This window comes from Palaemon carinicauda, chromosome 2 (genome assembly GCF_036898095.1).
Source record: "Palaemon carinicauda isolate YSFRI2023 chromosome 2, ASM3689809v2, whole genome shotgun sequence".
NCBI classification, from domain to species: Eukaryota; Metazoa; Arthropoda; class Malacostraca; order Decapoda; family Palaemonidae; genus Palaemon; species Palaemon carinicauda.
Genome location: NC_090726.1, coordinates 118,116,484 through 118,133,876, shown reverse-complemented (window position 1 = coordinate 118,133,876; position 17,393 = coordinate 118,116,484). Strand labels below are relative to the sequence as shown.

At 40.6% G+C, this 17,393-nt stretch overlaps 1 protein-coding gene across 1 annotated transcript in view; it reads left to right on the top strand.

The window, feature by feature from the left end:
• Window positions 1–408: 408 nt before the first annotated feature.
• LOC137626624 (valine--tRNA ligase-like) overlaps window positions 409–17,393 on the top strand; it is a 334,847-nt gene continuing 317,862 nt past the window's right edge. The window contains 3 exon segments of the mRNA XM_068357644.1: window positions 409–595; window positions 844–1,066; window positions 1,270–1,415. Of these exon segments, the coding sequence (XP_068213745.1) occupies window positions 552–595; window positions 844–1,066; window positions 1,270–1,415 (413 nt within the window). The 5' untranslated portion in view covers window positions 409–551.

Here is a 17,393-nt window from a genome sequence, read left to right as displayed (position 1 = left end):
GCTGCTGTTACTCTTTTTGTTCTTACTATTCTTCAATACTTTTTCCACCACCAATCCCTCTACCAAAATATGGTTCTTCACATCTCTCTCTTCCATATTTCCTCTTCTGATACATTTTGATATTTTTAATTTTGTAAAGAAAATTACTTCCAAACAGAAGTGTTTATTTTCTGGGGTTTTTTTTCTCAGTACTCTAAAGAGAAAATAGTTCTTTATTAGATTTTTTTGGTGGGCTGGCAGTTGAGCCTGAAACACTGATCTCTAAAAGTGGATGGAATATAGTTAGAATTTTTGAACTACAAGGATTGAAAAATGTATTTATTACTGTTATAAAATGAGATAATATAATGGTTTCTCAGGTATAGGAATTTTACATTGTTACTTGGACTGCCCTTTTTTAACAGGTGGAAAAGAAAGAGCTTCCAGGCAGGACAGAATTAGCTGTACCCGGCTACACTCAAAAGGTCGAATGCGGAGTTCTAATTCTCTTTTCTTATGAAGTAGAAAAGACAGGAGAGCGCATAACAGTTGCTACAACACGTATTGAGACAATGCTTGGCGATACTGCCGTAGCTGTACATCCAAAGGATGACAGGTATGTGGTTCTTAAAGATTTTCATGAAAGCACTTTATATTTTTTACCCTTAGGGGACAGTCAATGCTAATGCACTTTTTCTACCCCAGTTGCATTTTTATGTCTTTTTTGGAAACTAAATATTCCTTGGTATACCTTTGTCCCACCATGCAGGGGAGATTAATGATGATACTTTTTATCAAGATTTTGTGCTTCCCACTCAATTTTAAATGTATATTGATGCAATATCTTTTTTTCTAATTTTAAAGATATAAACATCTTAAGGGCAAGATGCTAGTTCATCCTTTCACTAATCGAAAGCTGCCCATTGTAGAAGATGAATTTGTAGAGATGGACTTTGGTACTGGTGCTGTAAAGATCACTCCTGCCCATGATCCAAATGATTATGAAGTAGGCAAGAGGCATAATTTACCTTTTGTAACCATCTTTACTGATGATGGGTACATCAAAGAGGGATACAAGCATTTTACGGTAAGTGTCTAAGTTTAACCTACAAAGCCTTGAAATATTGACCATTTCACTAGGATTTACGTTTTACTTGTATTTTGATTCCCAAAAATGTACATTTGAGTAATTGCAGTATTACACAAATTATAAAATTTTGATTGGAGGATATCTGTAAGAAAGCTTGTACTAATATGTCTACTTTAAAAAAAAAAATCTTAAAAACTTAGGGGATGAAACGGTTTGAAGCAAGAAAGGCTGTTCTTGATGCCTTGAAAGATGCTGGATTGTATGTGGAAACCAAAGACAATCCCATGGTTGTTCCCATTTGCTCTCGTTCCAAAGACATCATTGAGCCAATGATAAAACCACAGTGGTAAGTATATTATTTGAATGTAAGCTTACTCTATATTTTCACTAATTAAATTTGGAATTTTAACCTAAAATAACAAAATTTCTCTATGTCAAAGTTCCACATATTTGCTAATTCAGTTCATTATTTGTAACTAGTGGTTTGTAAGATTATTTTTTTTATATGGGCTTTACTTTAAAAGGCAAAAGATAATAAAAGATATAACTCTTTGGTCTTCACACACACATTATATATATGTATATATATATATATATATATATACTGTATATATATATATATGTATATATACAGTATGTATGTATCTACATCTATCTATCTATCTATCTATCTATATATATATATATATATATATATATATATATATATATATACACACACACACTGACATAGGTAAAATCTATTTTTGGGTGAGATAGCCATGTCCTGAAGGAAGTTCCTAATTGGCAGCTTCTATGTGGGATATTTCTACGAGTGATATACCAGAGAAAGTTACCTTAGAGGTATCAACCGAGTTCTGACCTCTGGAGCGAATGTCCCGAGAGATATCATGTATAAATCAGGGACGTGTTAATAACAACCCATGATTATCTTTCCCGGAATAGAGTTAAGGGGGCTGGCCGGAATGCTAATATATTGGGGTACAGGAAGAAAAACACAAAATCCTGGAAAAATTCAATGAGTTTCGTATGGTAATGGAGATACGAAATATTTTGTCAAAATTCCTCTTAGTTTCATAGTTACAGGGTAATTAGTAAAAGTAACTCATTAAACCATAAACATTGTTCCCAACAAGAAAATGGAATATTTCTTCTGTTCTTGTAAAATTTGATAATTATTACAATTCAATGTGAAAGAAATTGGGAACAATGGCATCTGTATAACTTTCACTACTCGAAGACGATGTCAATTACACCCTTCGCCCTTCAGTCCTACCACAAACCTCTGAGAGAGTACTTGCCCGATTTTGACCTCTGACATTCACTCATTTTTACGTTTGTTTTTCTCATTTGCGGCAAGAATTTTATCATTTCATAAAGGAAGATAATTTCAACATCTTGCTAACATAAGGAAGAAGAAAATTTGCTCTATTAAGAGTTCAGAAGAGGGTAATATCGGTAGTGCAGAGAAGCAAGATATAGAGCAAAAGGATCTTTTTTTGTGAGTAAATTATGATGAATAACCTTTTTTTCGTTTTTCAATATCCAAAAAGGAACATAAAATTCATATTAATCAGGATTTATTAATACTGTCTTAGTAAAAATAAAAAGAATAACGTTGAACACACTCTGACATTCACAAATTTTTATGCTTGTTTTACAGTGAGGCATTTGTTGACTGAATGCCCACTTATAGCACAGAAAGAAATAGATATCTGTTTGAGGCTCACGGTGAAGGTGGCAGGTTCATCCTTGTCAAGATCCTTGGACGTGTCGTACAATATTAGTAGCGTTTTCAAATTTATATCAAAAGCAGGTCTTTTTAACGCCATTTAATGTTTATAACCTTTACATTTTTTGTTTTAATTTAATGTTCTTTTAATCTATCTTTATAATAAACAATATTGACGTCACCTTCGATGTCAGGATGCCAGAGAACTTCAAATCAATCAATCAATCTCGTTTTGGCAAGAATTTTATCATTTCAAAGAGGAAAAGACAATTTCAACATCTTGCTAACATAAGGAAGAAGAAAATGCATTCTGTTAAGAGAGAGAGAGAGAGAGAGAGTTTGTTTGTTTTGGGGATAGAGAAGCGACCACCTTGCCTCACGGGAGCCAAAAGAAGCAAGATATTGAGCAAACGGATCTTCATTTATGATTAAATAATGATAAAAACTTTGTTTCTTTTATTAATACCCAAAAAAGAACATAAAATTTATACTAATCATGATTTATTATTATTGTCTTTGTAAAAATTAAAAAAATAAATTTGAACGCCCCTATCTCAAAACTATACTTTTTGACCTTCAAATTCAATAGTCTCTCTTAGTTTTAAAGATATAGAATTGAAATTTGGTATATAACTTAGAAATACACCATAAAACAATGAAATTAAGCCCTTTTTTCCAATTTATGTTTCATATTTTTCTTTTTATTTTTCCCCTGATTTTTAGGGTATATTTTTTTAACATTATGGAAAAATTCATATCGGGCAAACAAATAACTTTTAGAAGAAAAAAAAAACTTCATATTATTGAAGGTTTATATCAGGTCTATATAGGGTAGTAATTCCAGATTGTAGTAATAATTATCAAGGGATGAGATAGAATTTGAAAAACACTAATTTTCAGTGTAAATCGTGTCGCAACACCAAAGATCAGAGGCAAAAATCCTATGCAGTTTGGAGATGTCCTAAGTCACCTTATTAAGGGATAGGAATGTCAAAGTCCTGTCATTAAAAATCGGCATTAGCCGGCCGGCCCCCTTAACCTTGTCTCGAAGGAAAGTAGAGGGTAGGATCCATGGGCAGGAGAATTGTTACAACTCCTGATCTCAATGTACTACAACTAACACGCTTCCTGTTGAACTATTCCCCTTAGCAGCCCCATCTCTGTCATTTCACTTTGAGAGTTTCTCCTAGTTTTCTGAGTTTTTTGAGTGATTTTCAATCATAGATGCTTCAGCTTCTTCCTCATCGACTAAGTTGAGTACTCTTATTTTTGTGTGTTGGAGAATCTCGCGTCTCCACCCTATATTTTTATTGTATTGCATGCTTTTATTGTTCCGAGGTCGGCATGCTTTCGGTGCCATCACATCATGTCTCATCGCTCAGGAACGCTTAGTTATTTAGTCATTTTACTTTAGGAATGTCTTATTTTATTATTCTAAAGTGTGGTATGTTTATGGTATCTCCCCATTCTTCCTTGGTGTTCCTGTGTGTTTTTTATCAGCATTGTCGTAGGCTACCTTACCCTAGTCAGCAGCCATGCCTGGTAAATGTTCACTATGCATCATTCCCTTCTTTCACCAAACCTTACTGGTTGGGTGAGGCTGTCTACCCTCCCATGCTGTTGATTCTTCACGGCAGGGAGCTGCGGTCATGAAGGTCCTTCTGGGAGTTGGATAGTGTTCTCAGTTGCCCTAGGGTGACTGTTTTCACTTTCCACTTAGCCTATATGTGTGGTGAGGTGGCACAGGTCTTGGGATCCTGTTCCTTGTGTTTACTTATGTTTACCCATTGAAATACCTTACCCCCTGTTCTGATGCGGACTAGTAGACCTCCTTGTGTCGCCTTAACCATTATTGGGCTTATCTCTTAGTCTTTGGTAGGTAATGCCTGGTTGTGAGGACGACTTGTCCTCTGTGTCCTATCATGGCAGCCCCTTTGGAACACTACTGCTGTTCTAATGTTGCTGTTGGGCCTTCCTGTCATGCTGCCTCACCATTTTCTGAGTCTCCCATCACCCCCCCCCTTCTTCCCCTTTCCTTGTGCCTACTTGTGGGCCTAGGTAATTGAGATTTTCTCCTCCCCGGGTTAAAATCTCTCTGCCGCCCTAGAGACTGCCCTTGAGTGTTTTTCTACCCCTTCCCCTTCCTAGTTAAGTCATAACCTGACTGTACTGGAACTATGTGCCTCTTCTCTAGTCATCTCACCCTAGCTTTTGAGCTTTCCCTCACCCGCTAGGTAGGCTAGGCTTACTTACACAGTTCTCCTTATGACCTAACCCTATCTATGCATGGAGTTGGTACCCCCTGAGGTCCTCCTCTGCTGCCTTGGCAGTGCTTGTTCTAAGTCTGCAGCCTCTCTTCCTGTGCTATATCCTTCTTGCTATGGAGTCTTGACTCCCTTGCCTTGTTAACCTGTCTAGGTAGAGGTGCCGCCTTCTGTCTCTGCTTCCTGTCTTGTCAGCTTGAGATATTCCTTTTGTTATGGAGTCTTGACTCTCTTGCTGGGTTAGCCTATCTAGACAGAGGTTCTGCCTCCTGTCTCTGCTTCCTGTCTTGTCAGCTTGAGTTCTCGAATTGGCTGTGTGTTTGCTGTGGGTCACCCTCTCCGCTGCCTCAGCTGCAGCCTTAGACTAGTCATCTGTTCTTTCCTATCCCATATCTGGGGAACATTGTCTTCTAGAGTTGGTCGATTGGATCCTTTGAATTGTTAATTCTTAGTGTCCTGGCCGTCTTGTATGGCTCTCATTATCTGGCGGGCTTTAATGATAATGATCAGGTTTGGCAGGTTCACTTATTAACTGCCTTTCATTCCTGTACTTCCCCCGAGTGTGGACCCTTCCCTATGAGATTGTTCACTCTCCTTCTGTTGACCTTACAATGCACCAGCCATCTGTGTCGACATGCTTTGAGTATTGACATGTCAGTCTTTTCTGCCGCCTCCCAGCTGTTGCAGATCAAGGCAGTGTGATGAGGAACTTGCCCTAGACTGTTCTAATAGACCTACTCTGGAGGTTCTGGTGTTCCTTTGATGTGATCCTTTCCTCCATATTCCTACCACACCGTCATTATGTTTTGCTTCATAAATCACTACAAATTTCTCAGTGGTTTGGCATGTATTCTAATTTTATTTTGGATTTAGCCATTCTTCAGTAATAGGTTTATTTAGTTTAGGATGTATTAATTTTCACTAATTTTAAGAAGATATGATCTTTAAGGTTTTGTATTCATTGCAATTTCTCATCTTTACAGGTCGCTTATGACATGGAGTGTTCTACGGTCACCTGTACCACGCGGGTCAAGTTACCCTGTGGTCACAAGACCTGCCGGAAACATGCTGACCGCCATGTTACCAAGGGATCCATTGCAATCTGGGACCCTACCAACTACCAGGTTTGCACGGATCTCCTTCAAACCGGCTTCTATGCCATGGACTTTCGAGATCGACGTCGGAGGACGCTCCGACACTGGGTTAGAGGCTTCCAGAAGAGCTCTCAACAAGGTGCCCCATATCTTCCTTCTCTGGAACTGAAGGACCTGCTCTTCCCCAAGGCTGAGGTGTCCTCTGTATATGGTCACCAGTTATTGAGGGTACAAGTCCCTCCAGTACCAGCAGATCATGCTAAAACGATGAAGTCTGGGACGCTCTGCAAGTCATGAGCCTGGACGCCGACAACATGTCTACTACTACTTCTGTGTTGTCAGATAGGGAGATGATCCTGCTGACCACGGAAACTTCAGAAGAGTCATTGGATGTACATCAGGTGAGTGCAGCTCACAGTGCCTTTTTACTTACTACATAAGCCCCAGCTTCCACCTCCACCCTGGTTCCAATGTTAGACAAACCTTCGTTTCCCGGTAACTTTGAACTAATGGCGTCCATGAAAGCTTTCATGGAGAACCTAATCACCAAATGTGAATGTTGTCAAGCAGACCTAACAGCGAGGATAGAAGCTTTACAACAGGCACCGGTTTCTAAGACTCTCCCAGCTTTGAGCCTACTGGAATGTACAGTTAAGAACCCTTGGTGCCATGGTGAGCATATGGCCTTAACCGAAGGTTTCCTTCGTATTGGGGATGGTTTGGGTTCCAAGCCAGTCTCGGACTTTGAATTCTTTCTATCGATCGTTAGCTATCCTTACTGCTACGTAAGGCTTAATTTGGAAGCGTCTATTAGGGATGATATGATCCCTAAGGAAACAGTCATTCTGGATCATGGCAAGGCTCAATCGCTTTTGGTTAGGGAGTTAAAGATAGCTGAATTTACCAACACCCAACTTTCTGTCTTTGGCAGGAAACAGGCCACTTTTGTGGCCCCCATACTGTCTTCCCTTTTACCTCTAAAAGCTTAGAGGCTGTGATGAAAGCAGTAAGGAAGAACAGGCCATTCCCAGTGCTAGAGGAATGTAATCCTGTCTCTCTAGCCCTTCCTTATGATGGGGACATCTGGGAGGACGTCCAACATACCTTCACCGTTGAAAAACTGGAGAAAGACATCGGAGGCAAACAGTTTAATAAGAAACTGCCTAGAATTCCCAAATCCCTTTTAAAGAGAGAACTGGAAGCTAAAGAGAGACTTTGTGCCTCCTTATCCTTCCAATCTTATCTGGAGATGCTTATTGTGAACTACTCCAAATCAGATCTCTTCTTGTCTTGGCAAAGACTCACCCAAATATGTAGAGAAGGGCATGTAGAGAACACGTCCTAGCAGCTGCTATGATCAGACATGAACCTAGAAAACTGATCGACTGCAATATTTGGGGAAAGGATCTCTTCCCTGAGAAATTGGTTAAAAAAGTCATGGACAAAGCGGCTCAGGAGAATAAGAACCTTATCGACAAGTGAGGTATTTCCTCTAAACGAAAATTTACCCCCAATGAAGGACCTCAACTCAAGGGCAAGAGGCCCAGATATCACTTCAAAGGAAGGAAATCCTTTTCTGTCGCGACAGTCTCAGTTGCCACCGTCCCTCAGACTGTGTACTAGGTTCTTCAGCAGTACGTTTCACAGTCTCCAGCCTTCAACCCGGTGTACGAGAGAGCTACCAACATGTTCCACCCTGCCAAAGCTCATAAGAAGCTCCAGTAACAGGGGAGATCTGGAAGATGTGGTCAAACTAGAGGCCGAGGAAGTAGACACAAGATGACTAAAGTTGCAGGTCCTTCGCAACAACAGTGAGGAGCTTGTGGCAGGGGGACGACTTCACCTTTTCAGGGATCAGTGGGAGTTTGATCCCTGGGCTCACAGCCTAGTCTCAAAAGGGCTAGGCTGGAAATGGAGACAGAAACCACCCCAGTTCAAGAGGTTCTTTAAACCCACAACCACCTTATTGGAGGATTATGTTCAGGACCTTCTTCGAAGTGAGTCATCCGCTGTACAATATCCTTGAACGTTAAAAGGCGGCTATTCTGCGTGCCCAAGAAAGATTCAAACACTCTTTGAACTATTCTGGACTTGTCCCCACTAAACAAATTCATTCTGAACAACAAGTTCCAGAAGCTGACTATCACGCAAATAGACCCTACTACCTCGGGGCCTACACTGTCTCCATAGATTTTACAGACGCCTATTGGCATCTTCTGATAGGTCGGCGCTTCTCCCCCTTCCTTGGTTTCAGACTGGCAAGAAATACCTATATATTTGAAGCTATGCCCTGCGGGCTCAGTATAGCTCCAAAGATTTTTACGAAACTAGTTGAGGTCATTGTCCAACAACTTTGGAACAGAGGTCTTCTGGTGATGGTGTACCTGGATGACTGGTTAGTCTAGGCTGCAACGAATTCGGAACGTCTTCAAACGGCCCAAGAGGTCATGAACTTCCTACAATCTCTGGACTTCCAAATCAACATCGAGAAGTCCAGGCTATCTCCAGCTTGGAAATTCCAATGGCTAGGAACTTCACTGGAATCCAGTCACACACCCTCTCTCTACCACAAGGCAAGAGAAAGGAAATCGCAAACTCGGTCAGGTGTCTACTTCGTTCAAAAGTACTTGCCAACCAGCAACAAAAAAGGGTCGTGGGGTCGTTACAGTTCGCGGCTGTGACAGACCCAATTCCGAAAGCAAGACTCAAAGATGCCAACAGAGTCCAATGGCCGAAGAGATCTTCGCCACAAAACCCTGGTTCTACTGTGGAAGCAGCTCAAGCTTTCGCCAAAAGTCTATCGAGCCACGTGTCTCTACAGTACCCTCCTCCTTCCGTGACTATTCACACGGACGTCTCGGAACAATGTTGGGGGAGTGGGCATTCCTCTTCCAAGAAAGGTGGTCGATCACATTTCAGAAGTTTCACATAAATGTTCTGGAAGCTATGGCAGTATTTCTGACTCTGAGGAGATTATGGTCAAAGACAAAATCACACATCAAATTGGTCACTGATAACACCACAATAGTACACAGTGTTAACAGACAGAGGTCCAGATCTCCTCAGATCAACTATGTATTCCTAGCCATTCTGTCTTTAGAAAAAGGAGGAAATGGCATCTCTCAGCAGTTCATCTTTAAGGGGTTCGCAATGTGACGGTGGATACCCCGTCGAGATCCAAGCCTCAGGAAACAGAATGGTTACTGAATGCCGCAAAATCATTCTGTTTCCTTCTAGAGCAAGTCCCGGAACTGCAAATCGATCTCTTTTCAACGAGCTTCAACAAGAAGTTTCCCGGTGTGTAGCACCAAACTTAATCTGAAAGCAACAGGAATGGATACATTGTCTCTAGATTGGAACCAGTGGTCTCACTTCTACCTATTTCCTCTGTTCAACCTCCTACTGAAAGTAATGAACAAACTGCAGACTTTCAGGGGAACAGCAGCTCTGGTAGCTCTTAAGTGGCCCAAGAGCAATTGGTACCCTCTTTTTCTAGAACTCTAACCTTTCCAGATCCCTCAACCATCTCCAGTGCTGTCCCAAGTTGTTGAAGAGACGACTGTCTTCGCTTCCTCTTCGGTAATGAAAACCTTTCAGCTGATGATTTTCTCTTCCTGGTGGCTTAAAGAAAATTTGCAGTTGTAAGGGAAAGAATTGACTTCATAGAGGAGTACAAGTCCAACACCACAAAACGACAATATTTGTCTTCCTGTAAAAAATGGGTTGCGTTCGTGAAAATTTATCAGCCCTCTTTTATTTCTATGGACTTATTTATTTCTTTCTACATTTCAAAACAGGATTAAGGTCTAGACTCTACAATTATTGTCTCGTGTAAGTCGGTATAAACTAGACCGATCGTGTATGCTTTTGATATCAAACTCAATAGCAAGCTGTTCAATAAGATCCCGAAGGCTTGTTTTAAACTAAAACCTAATGCTCCTCCCAAGGCTATTTCATGGTTGTTGGATAAAGTCCTTCTATAGATAACACCTCTGCCTCTGAGGGATCTTACTCAAAAGTCTTATCTTTTTGCATGCTATGGCGTATGGTGCTAGAGTCAGTGAGATTGTTGCCCTTTCAAGGGATAATGGCCACATTGAATTTTGAGATGCAGGGGAGGTAAACATTTGTCCAGATCGTGAATTCTTGGCGAAAAACGAACTTCCCACGAAAAGCTGGGGCCCTGGAAGATTGTTCCACTAAAGGAGGACCCTTCTCTGTGCCCCATGGAGTGCCTTAAAGCCTACCTATCCAAGGTCCGGGCCTTTAAAGACCGTCGACTTTTTAAAAGGGAGTTGACAGGATCTAATCTTTCTTTGAAACAGCTAAGGTCCAAACTCACCTACTTCATCAGAAGGGCTGACCCGGTAAGTATTCCAGCGGGTCATGACCCTAGAAAAGTTGCCTCTTCCATAAATTTTTTCCAATCCATAGTATGTCCTTTGCCGGCTTACAGGCTTACACAGGATGGAAATCTTCAAGTGTGTTCTTCAAACATTACCTACTTCAGTTGGAAGAGATTAAACACTTCGCCGTGGCCGCTGGTTTTGTGATTTAACCAGCTTCCTAAGTGTTGTGCATGGACTCTTTGGACTGTATCATTGGGACTTCTCAGTCTACATTGTGCAAAGGAACTATGATCTTTTGTTCCATTTATCTTTTTAATATCATAACGAGTCACAGGTCATATTTTCCTTTTATGTCATTAGTATTACTGTTTACTTCTGTTACAAAATTTGGGGTCTGAAAACTCTGGTTTTCTGTACATTAATACCTTGAGATACGAGTTTAATCCGTTCCGGGACCGAGCTTGTATATCAATTTGCTCGTATCTCAAATGAATTTTTCCCATATAAAATAACTAAAAAAAAAAATTAACCCATTCCCACCCTCTGAAAAAAACCCTAAAACCAGTATATTACAGTGGAAAAACCTTTTTTTAATTGTTGTAATCAACATTCTATGGTAACAAAATAACAAATAGCTATGAACTGGTTATGATGCTCAATGAAATGTAACATTATTATGGAGTTCTTACCTTCGAGACAGACGGTAGCGGCTAACGGCGGTGTGTGCGGATGAGGAGTAAGGAGAGAGGATGGGGAGGAGAGAGACTTGATGGCAACACGTTCGGTACGCAACACTTTTGTAACATTATGTAACATAACCTTAAATTTAAATTCAACCTAAATGAAATTAGCAACTTTAAATTTAATTTAAATGAAATTATCTTATTGTACACACACTTAGAAATAAAATGTTAATCTTACGTTACACTAAACTTAATTCTAATTTTGTTTTCATTTTAATTTTTTTACTTTTCTTCTGGCTTTTGTTTTCATCTTAATTTTTTTACTTTTCTTCTTCTGGCTTTTGTTTTCATTTTAATTTTTTTACTTTTCTTCTTCTGGCTTGGCTCTTTTTGCCTTGCTTTCACCTGCACTTTTCGATGGCCTTTTTAAAAGGAACCTATCTAGGGATGTTTGGTTTTGTCTCCCCTTCAAAATGTTGTGAAAATGACGCACGCAAGTGTCGTCACAATAGGCTAACGCACGACCGCACGCCAACTTGTCCGGGTGCCTCTTTTCCATAAAATTAGAAAACTCCTGCCACTTCGCTAACATGTCTGATTTCTACCTTAGAAAGGCGGCCCTCGTCTTCCTCCTCCTCCTCGCTACTGAGCTCCTGCAACACCTCAGAAAATTGGATCTTTTGGAGCTCTTATCAATTGCTGTGTCGTGAGCTCTTCCTGATGCTCCTCGACAAGGTCGTTCACGTCTGCCTCGTCTACCTCCAGCCCCGTGGACTTTCCAAGAGACACTATTTCATCCATCACAATAGGTTCGGGGTCATCAGGGTCTGTCGTATCGAACCCTTCAAAGTCCCTCTCAGCAACAATTTCATCCATCACAATAGGTTCGGGGTCATCAGGGTCTGTCATATCGAACCATTCAAAGTCCCTCTCAGCAACGATTTCATCCATCACAATAGGTTCGGGGTCATCAGGGTCAGTCATATCAAACCCTTCAAAGTCCCTCTCAGCAACGAAAGCTGGCAACAATTTCTTCCATGCTGAATTAAGAGTTCGTCTTGTGACACCCTGCCATGCATCATCAATAATTTTTAAGCAATGGACGATATTGAAATGTTCCTTCCAAAATTCATGAAGGGTTAGATTGGTGTTGTCCGTGACATCGAAGCATTTCTTGAACAAATGCTTCGTGTAGTTTTTTGAAGTTAGAAATAACTTGTTGGTCCATGGGCTGGAGGAGTGGCGTGGTGTTGGGCGGGAGATAAAGGACCTTGATGAACCTAAGCTCATCAAGAATGTCCTCTTCGAGACCAGGATGATGACCAGGGGCATTGTCGAGGACCAGGAGACATTTTATTGGCAGGTTTTTCTCTGCCAAATATTTCTTGATTGCTGGACCAAACCACAGATTAACCCATTCTGTGAAGAAATGTCACGTAACCCAAGACTTAGCATTAGAGCGGCACATCACTTGCAGTGTTTCTTTCAAGATCCTTTGGCTCTGGAAAGCATGTTGGTTTTCTGAGTGGTACACTAGTAGTGGCTTGACCTTACAGTCACCTCTGGCATTGGCACACAATGCTAGAGTTAACCGGTCCTTCATGGGTTTATGGCCCGGTAGTCTCTTCTGCTCTGCCGTGATGAAAGTCCTCCTGGGCATCTTCTTCTAAAATAGGCCAGTTTCATTGCAGTTGAAGACTTGTTGGGGGATGAAGCCATGTCGGGCGATAGCCGAGGCAAAAGTTGTGACGAAGTCCTCCGCGGCTTTCGAGTTGGAACTTGCTGCTTCCCCATGCTTCACAACCGAGTGTATCCCAGTCCGTTTTTTTAAAATATCCAACCAGCCACGACTGCCTTAGAAGGTTTCCGCTGCTGTCGAAGTCTCCCCTCTCTCGGCTACTTGCTTCCCTCTCAAGTCATCATAGATTCTGCTGGCCTTTTCACATACGATCGTCTCGGTCATGCTATCTCCCGCCAACTGTTTCTCCTATACCCATAATAAAAGAAGCCTCTCCATATTCATCGTGAATATCACTACACAGCTTGGAAAGGATGGTTACTCCTTTGGAAGGCTTGTTGCTCTTTATAACATCCTTCTGCTTGAGGATGGTACATATAGTCGATGTACTCCTTTCATATTGGCGCGCCAGCTCAATCACTCGTACGCCACTCATGTTTTTCGATTATTTCATGCTTCATCTCCATTGTCATCATACGCTTTTTCTTTTCACTACCCTTGTTTGCACTTGCTTGTTTTGGACCCATTGCTTATTTAATTAATTCTGCACTGATTAAGGCAAAAAACAAGTAAAAACAAGCAAACACGACTGCCTATGCTCGGAGATAACTTTACGCGACGGAGATGCGATGGGAAAGACTGAGAGATGCTGTCCTAGTGAGCAGCCACTCGCACACTCAACCACCTGGCGGCCGCATAGGGAACTACCTCGTATCTCAAATTTTTTCTCGTATCTCAGGACAAAAATTTGCTCGGAACTCTCCTCGTATCTCAAATTTCTCGTATATGAGCACACTCGTATCTCAAGGTATTACTGTATTTGTTTATGGTGTATATCTTTTTGTATTATTATTACTACACGTATGTAATTTCGGAAGCATTAAAAGACAGCTATTTCCTTTTGCGTTTCCATTCTTTGGACCAGCTATCTATATAAAATAAGAGTAGCTTATCAAAATTTTTTAACCCTCCTTTTATAGACCTTGGTCTTTTCATCTATGGAGACAAAGTTTTTCTTCACAGTGAGTGGGACTGTACTATTGATTCACTTTGTTCCTAGTTTTGTACAAACTTCTCGCTTACTCTTATCGTTCGGTATCATGGTTACCAATTCTGTGGGAAGTGTGCTTATATCTGTGTTAAAATTCTAATCGCCACAGCTGAGAATGATAATGTTCTGGTACACTTCTATTAGGACGACATGGCTCGAGCCCAAAAAACAAATTTTTGACATAGGAAATATATATTGTTGGGGGAGATAGTTATGTCGTCCTGATGGCCTGCCCTTTATCTTTGCATCCCCTACCATTTCTCAGTGTGGGACCTCACGTCATGCGATGGCTGCTCCTGGAATGATTCCACAGGAAGCTTTTTAGTTGTAGCACATTGAGATCAGGAGTTGTAACGGCTCTCCTGCCCACAGATCCTACCCTCTCCTTTCCTTCGAAACAAGGTTAACTCTATTCGGGGATGGATAACCAAGGCTTGTTATTAACACATCCCTGATTTATACACGAAATCTCTAGGGTTATTCGCTCCGGAGTTCAGAACTCTGTTTATACCCTTAAGGTAAATTTCTCTGATATATCATTTGTAGAAGCAGGAACTTCCATCAGGACGACATGACTATCTCATTTCCTATGTCAAAATCCATTATATATATATATATACATATATATATATATATATGTGTATGTATATATATATATATATGTGTATGTATATATATATATATATATAAATATAAATATATATGTATAAATATATATATATATATATATGTGTGTGTATATATATATATATATATGTGTGTGTATATATATATATATATATATAAAATGTGTGTGTGTGCGTATATGTGTATATGTATATATATATATATACAGTATATATATATATATATATAATGTGTGTGTGTGTATATATGTATATATATATATATATATGTGTATATATATGTATATATACTGTATGTATGTATATATATATATATATATATATCTACATCAACAGTAATCTCTCACCTATGGGGACCAGGACCGACCTCGACAGGTGAAAAACCGCGAAGTAGGTTCCCTCCCTATTTTTGGAATACGTACTTTTTTTGTGTACATGTACATGTATATATAATAACAAGAAGTGTATATTAACCCTTTAAATGCATATGTTATCATTAGAACATTAAAAAATCATGTAAATAAATATTGATGATATAAATTATATACTGTTCATAAAATAAAGTACTGTACTGTATAAGTACTGTAATATAAATACAATATTTAATACATTACGTATACTGTATGTACATTTACTTTTATACATGAATAATATAAATAGAGTGTAAGTGTACATGTACATACATATGTAGATATCAGTAGTGTATGTGTATATACTGTAGATATGTTTTTGGAACTCTGTTATTCCTAAAACAAGATACGTAATTCATCTCTAACAATTACAATGATCTTTATAAATGATGATGACCTTGATAAATGACGATGAAGCACTTGTGTAGTATGATGGAGGTGAAGAAGATGCAGATGATTTACTGCACAGGTTAATGAGAGCTTTACTGCTCCTCAGGTGACGCCTCATCGACAGTTGATAGAGGCGGTGGATCGTCAACGACAGCTTTCGATAGAGCTGGAGAAACTGCAGCAGGCGGCGTAGTGGCTCGGTGGGAAGCCGGAGAGGCAGCAGGAGGAGTATCTGATGCTTCTGCAGAAGGTTTTCTTAGCACTAGGAACATCGTGATGAGAAGTTGTTGACGTTTTTTCATCTGAGCAAAGATGCTCTTGTACAACGCCATTACACCGTCAATACGGTTACTAAATTTGATGGCTCTGACCATATTATCATCTATTTCCTGCGCCCTTTGTTGCAGAGCCCGTGCCATGTTGCAGAGCTCTTGCGGGTTGTCCAAGGTAAGGCCACGTTCTTCAGTTTCGACGTCATCGCCGACATCGGCTGCCTCTTTTTCTTCCTCATATGCTGATCTTGTCATTTTGACAAGGTCCTCGTCGGTTAGGGGCTCCGAGTGGCACTCGATCAGTGAGTTTACGTCATCCGTCGTCATGTCAGAGAAAACTTCGTTGGCTACTAACTGGGCCAGTCTCACAGCCTTATCTACGGCGGAGTGGTGAACTTCATCTGGCGTAAATCCCTCATAGTCATGAAAAACGTCTGGCCACAATTTTCTCCAACTTGCATTCAATGTTTGCTGTTTCATCTCATTAAGAGCTTTCTGAATGTTGGTCAGGCACGTTGCAATGTTGTATTCCCGCCTATATCTCTTGAGGCTGAAGTCCTCGTCGTCTTCATCGATGGAGGAGATGAGGCCCTCCATCGTGGACCTCGTGTAGAGGGTCGTGAAGGCCCGAACGACCCCCTGATCCATTGGTTGTATGAGGGAAGTGGTGTTGAGGGCCAGGAACTCCACTTGGACCCCGTCATAATGCAGATCGTTGCATGTCCGCCTGTACAGTCCATCAAGAGGAGGACCTTAAAGGGCAGCCCATTTAACGCTAGATACAGCTTCACCTGTGTGATAAAGCAATTCACGAACCAGTCGAGTGTAAGGGCTTTAGTAATCCATGCCTTTTTATTACTCGTCTAGTAGATGGGCAGCAAGTCTTTGTTTTTGTTTTTTTAAAGCCCGAGGATTCATGGACTTGTAAATTAAGCCAGGCTTGAGCGTGAAGCCCGCGGCATTTCCGCACGAGGAAAGTGACGCGATCTTTGTGGGCCTTGAACCCTTGCTTCTTTACTTCGTCTTTGTAAAAGAACGTCCGGGACGGCATTCTCTTCCAGAAGAGGCCAGTCTCATCCATATGGAACACCTGCTTCGGGAGATAGCCACCTTCTTTAATTAATTTCAGGAACTCGTCCTCGACATAACAAAGAGCTGCCTCTTGGTCTGCCGAGGCAGCCTTCCCATACAAAGGATCGCTGCGAAGGCCAAACCTCCTCTTGAATTTCTCGAACCAGCCCTTGCTGGCAACAAAACCAAGTTTTTCTCGTGGGGCAGGATCATCATCTTCGTCGTCATCATCACCTTCGTCGTCTTCGTTAGACTTTCTTTTAGGAACTAGGCTATTATACATGGTTTTGGCTTTGGTTCGAATCATGTTGGTATCGAGACTGACCTTCTTTTCCCGACAGTCTGATATCCACATTGATAATGCATTCTCCATTTTTACAATCGTCTTATTACGAGGAGTCACAACGAGCTTAGTGTCCTTGGAGAACGTTATTGAGGCAGTTTTACGTATTTCCATTTCCTCTTTTTTTATTTAGTGAACCATCGATTCATTCACTCCGTAAATGCGGGCAACAGACGCATAGCTTATGCCTGCCTTAAGCATGTCCAATAATTTTACTTTCTCGTTCACCGTCATCATTTTTCTCTTCTTCTTGGGTTCACTAGAGGATGTAGAGAGTAGAGGACGTTTAGGAGCCATTTTC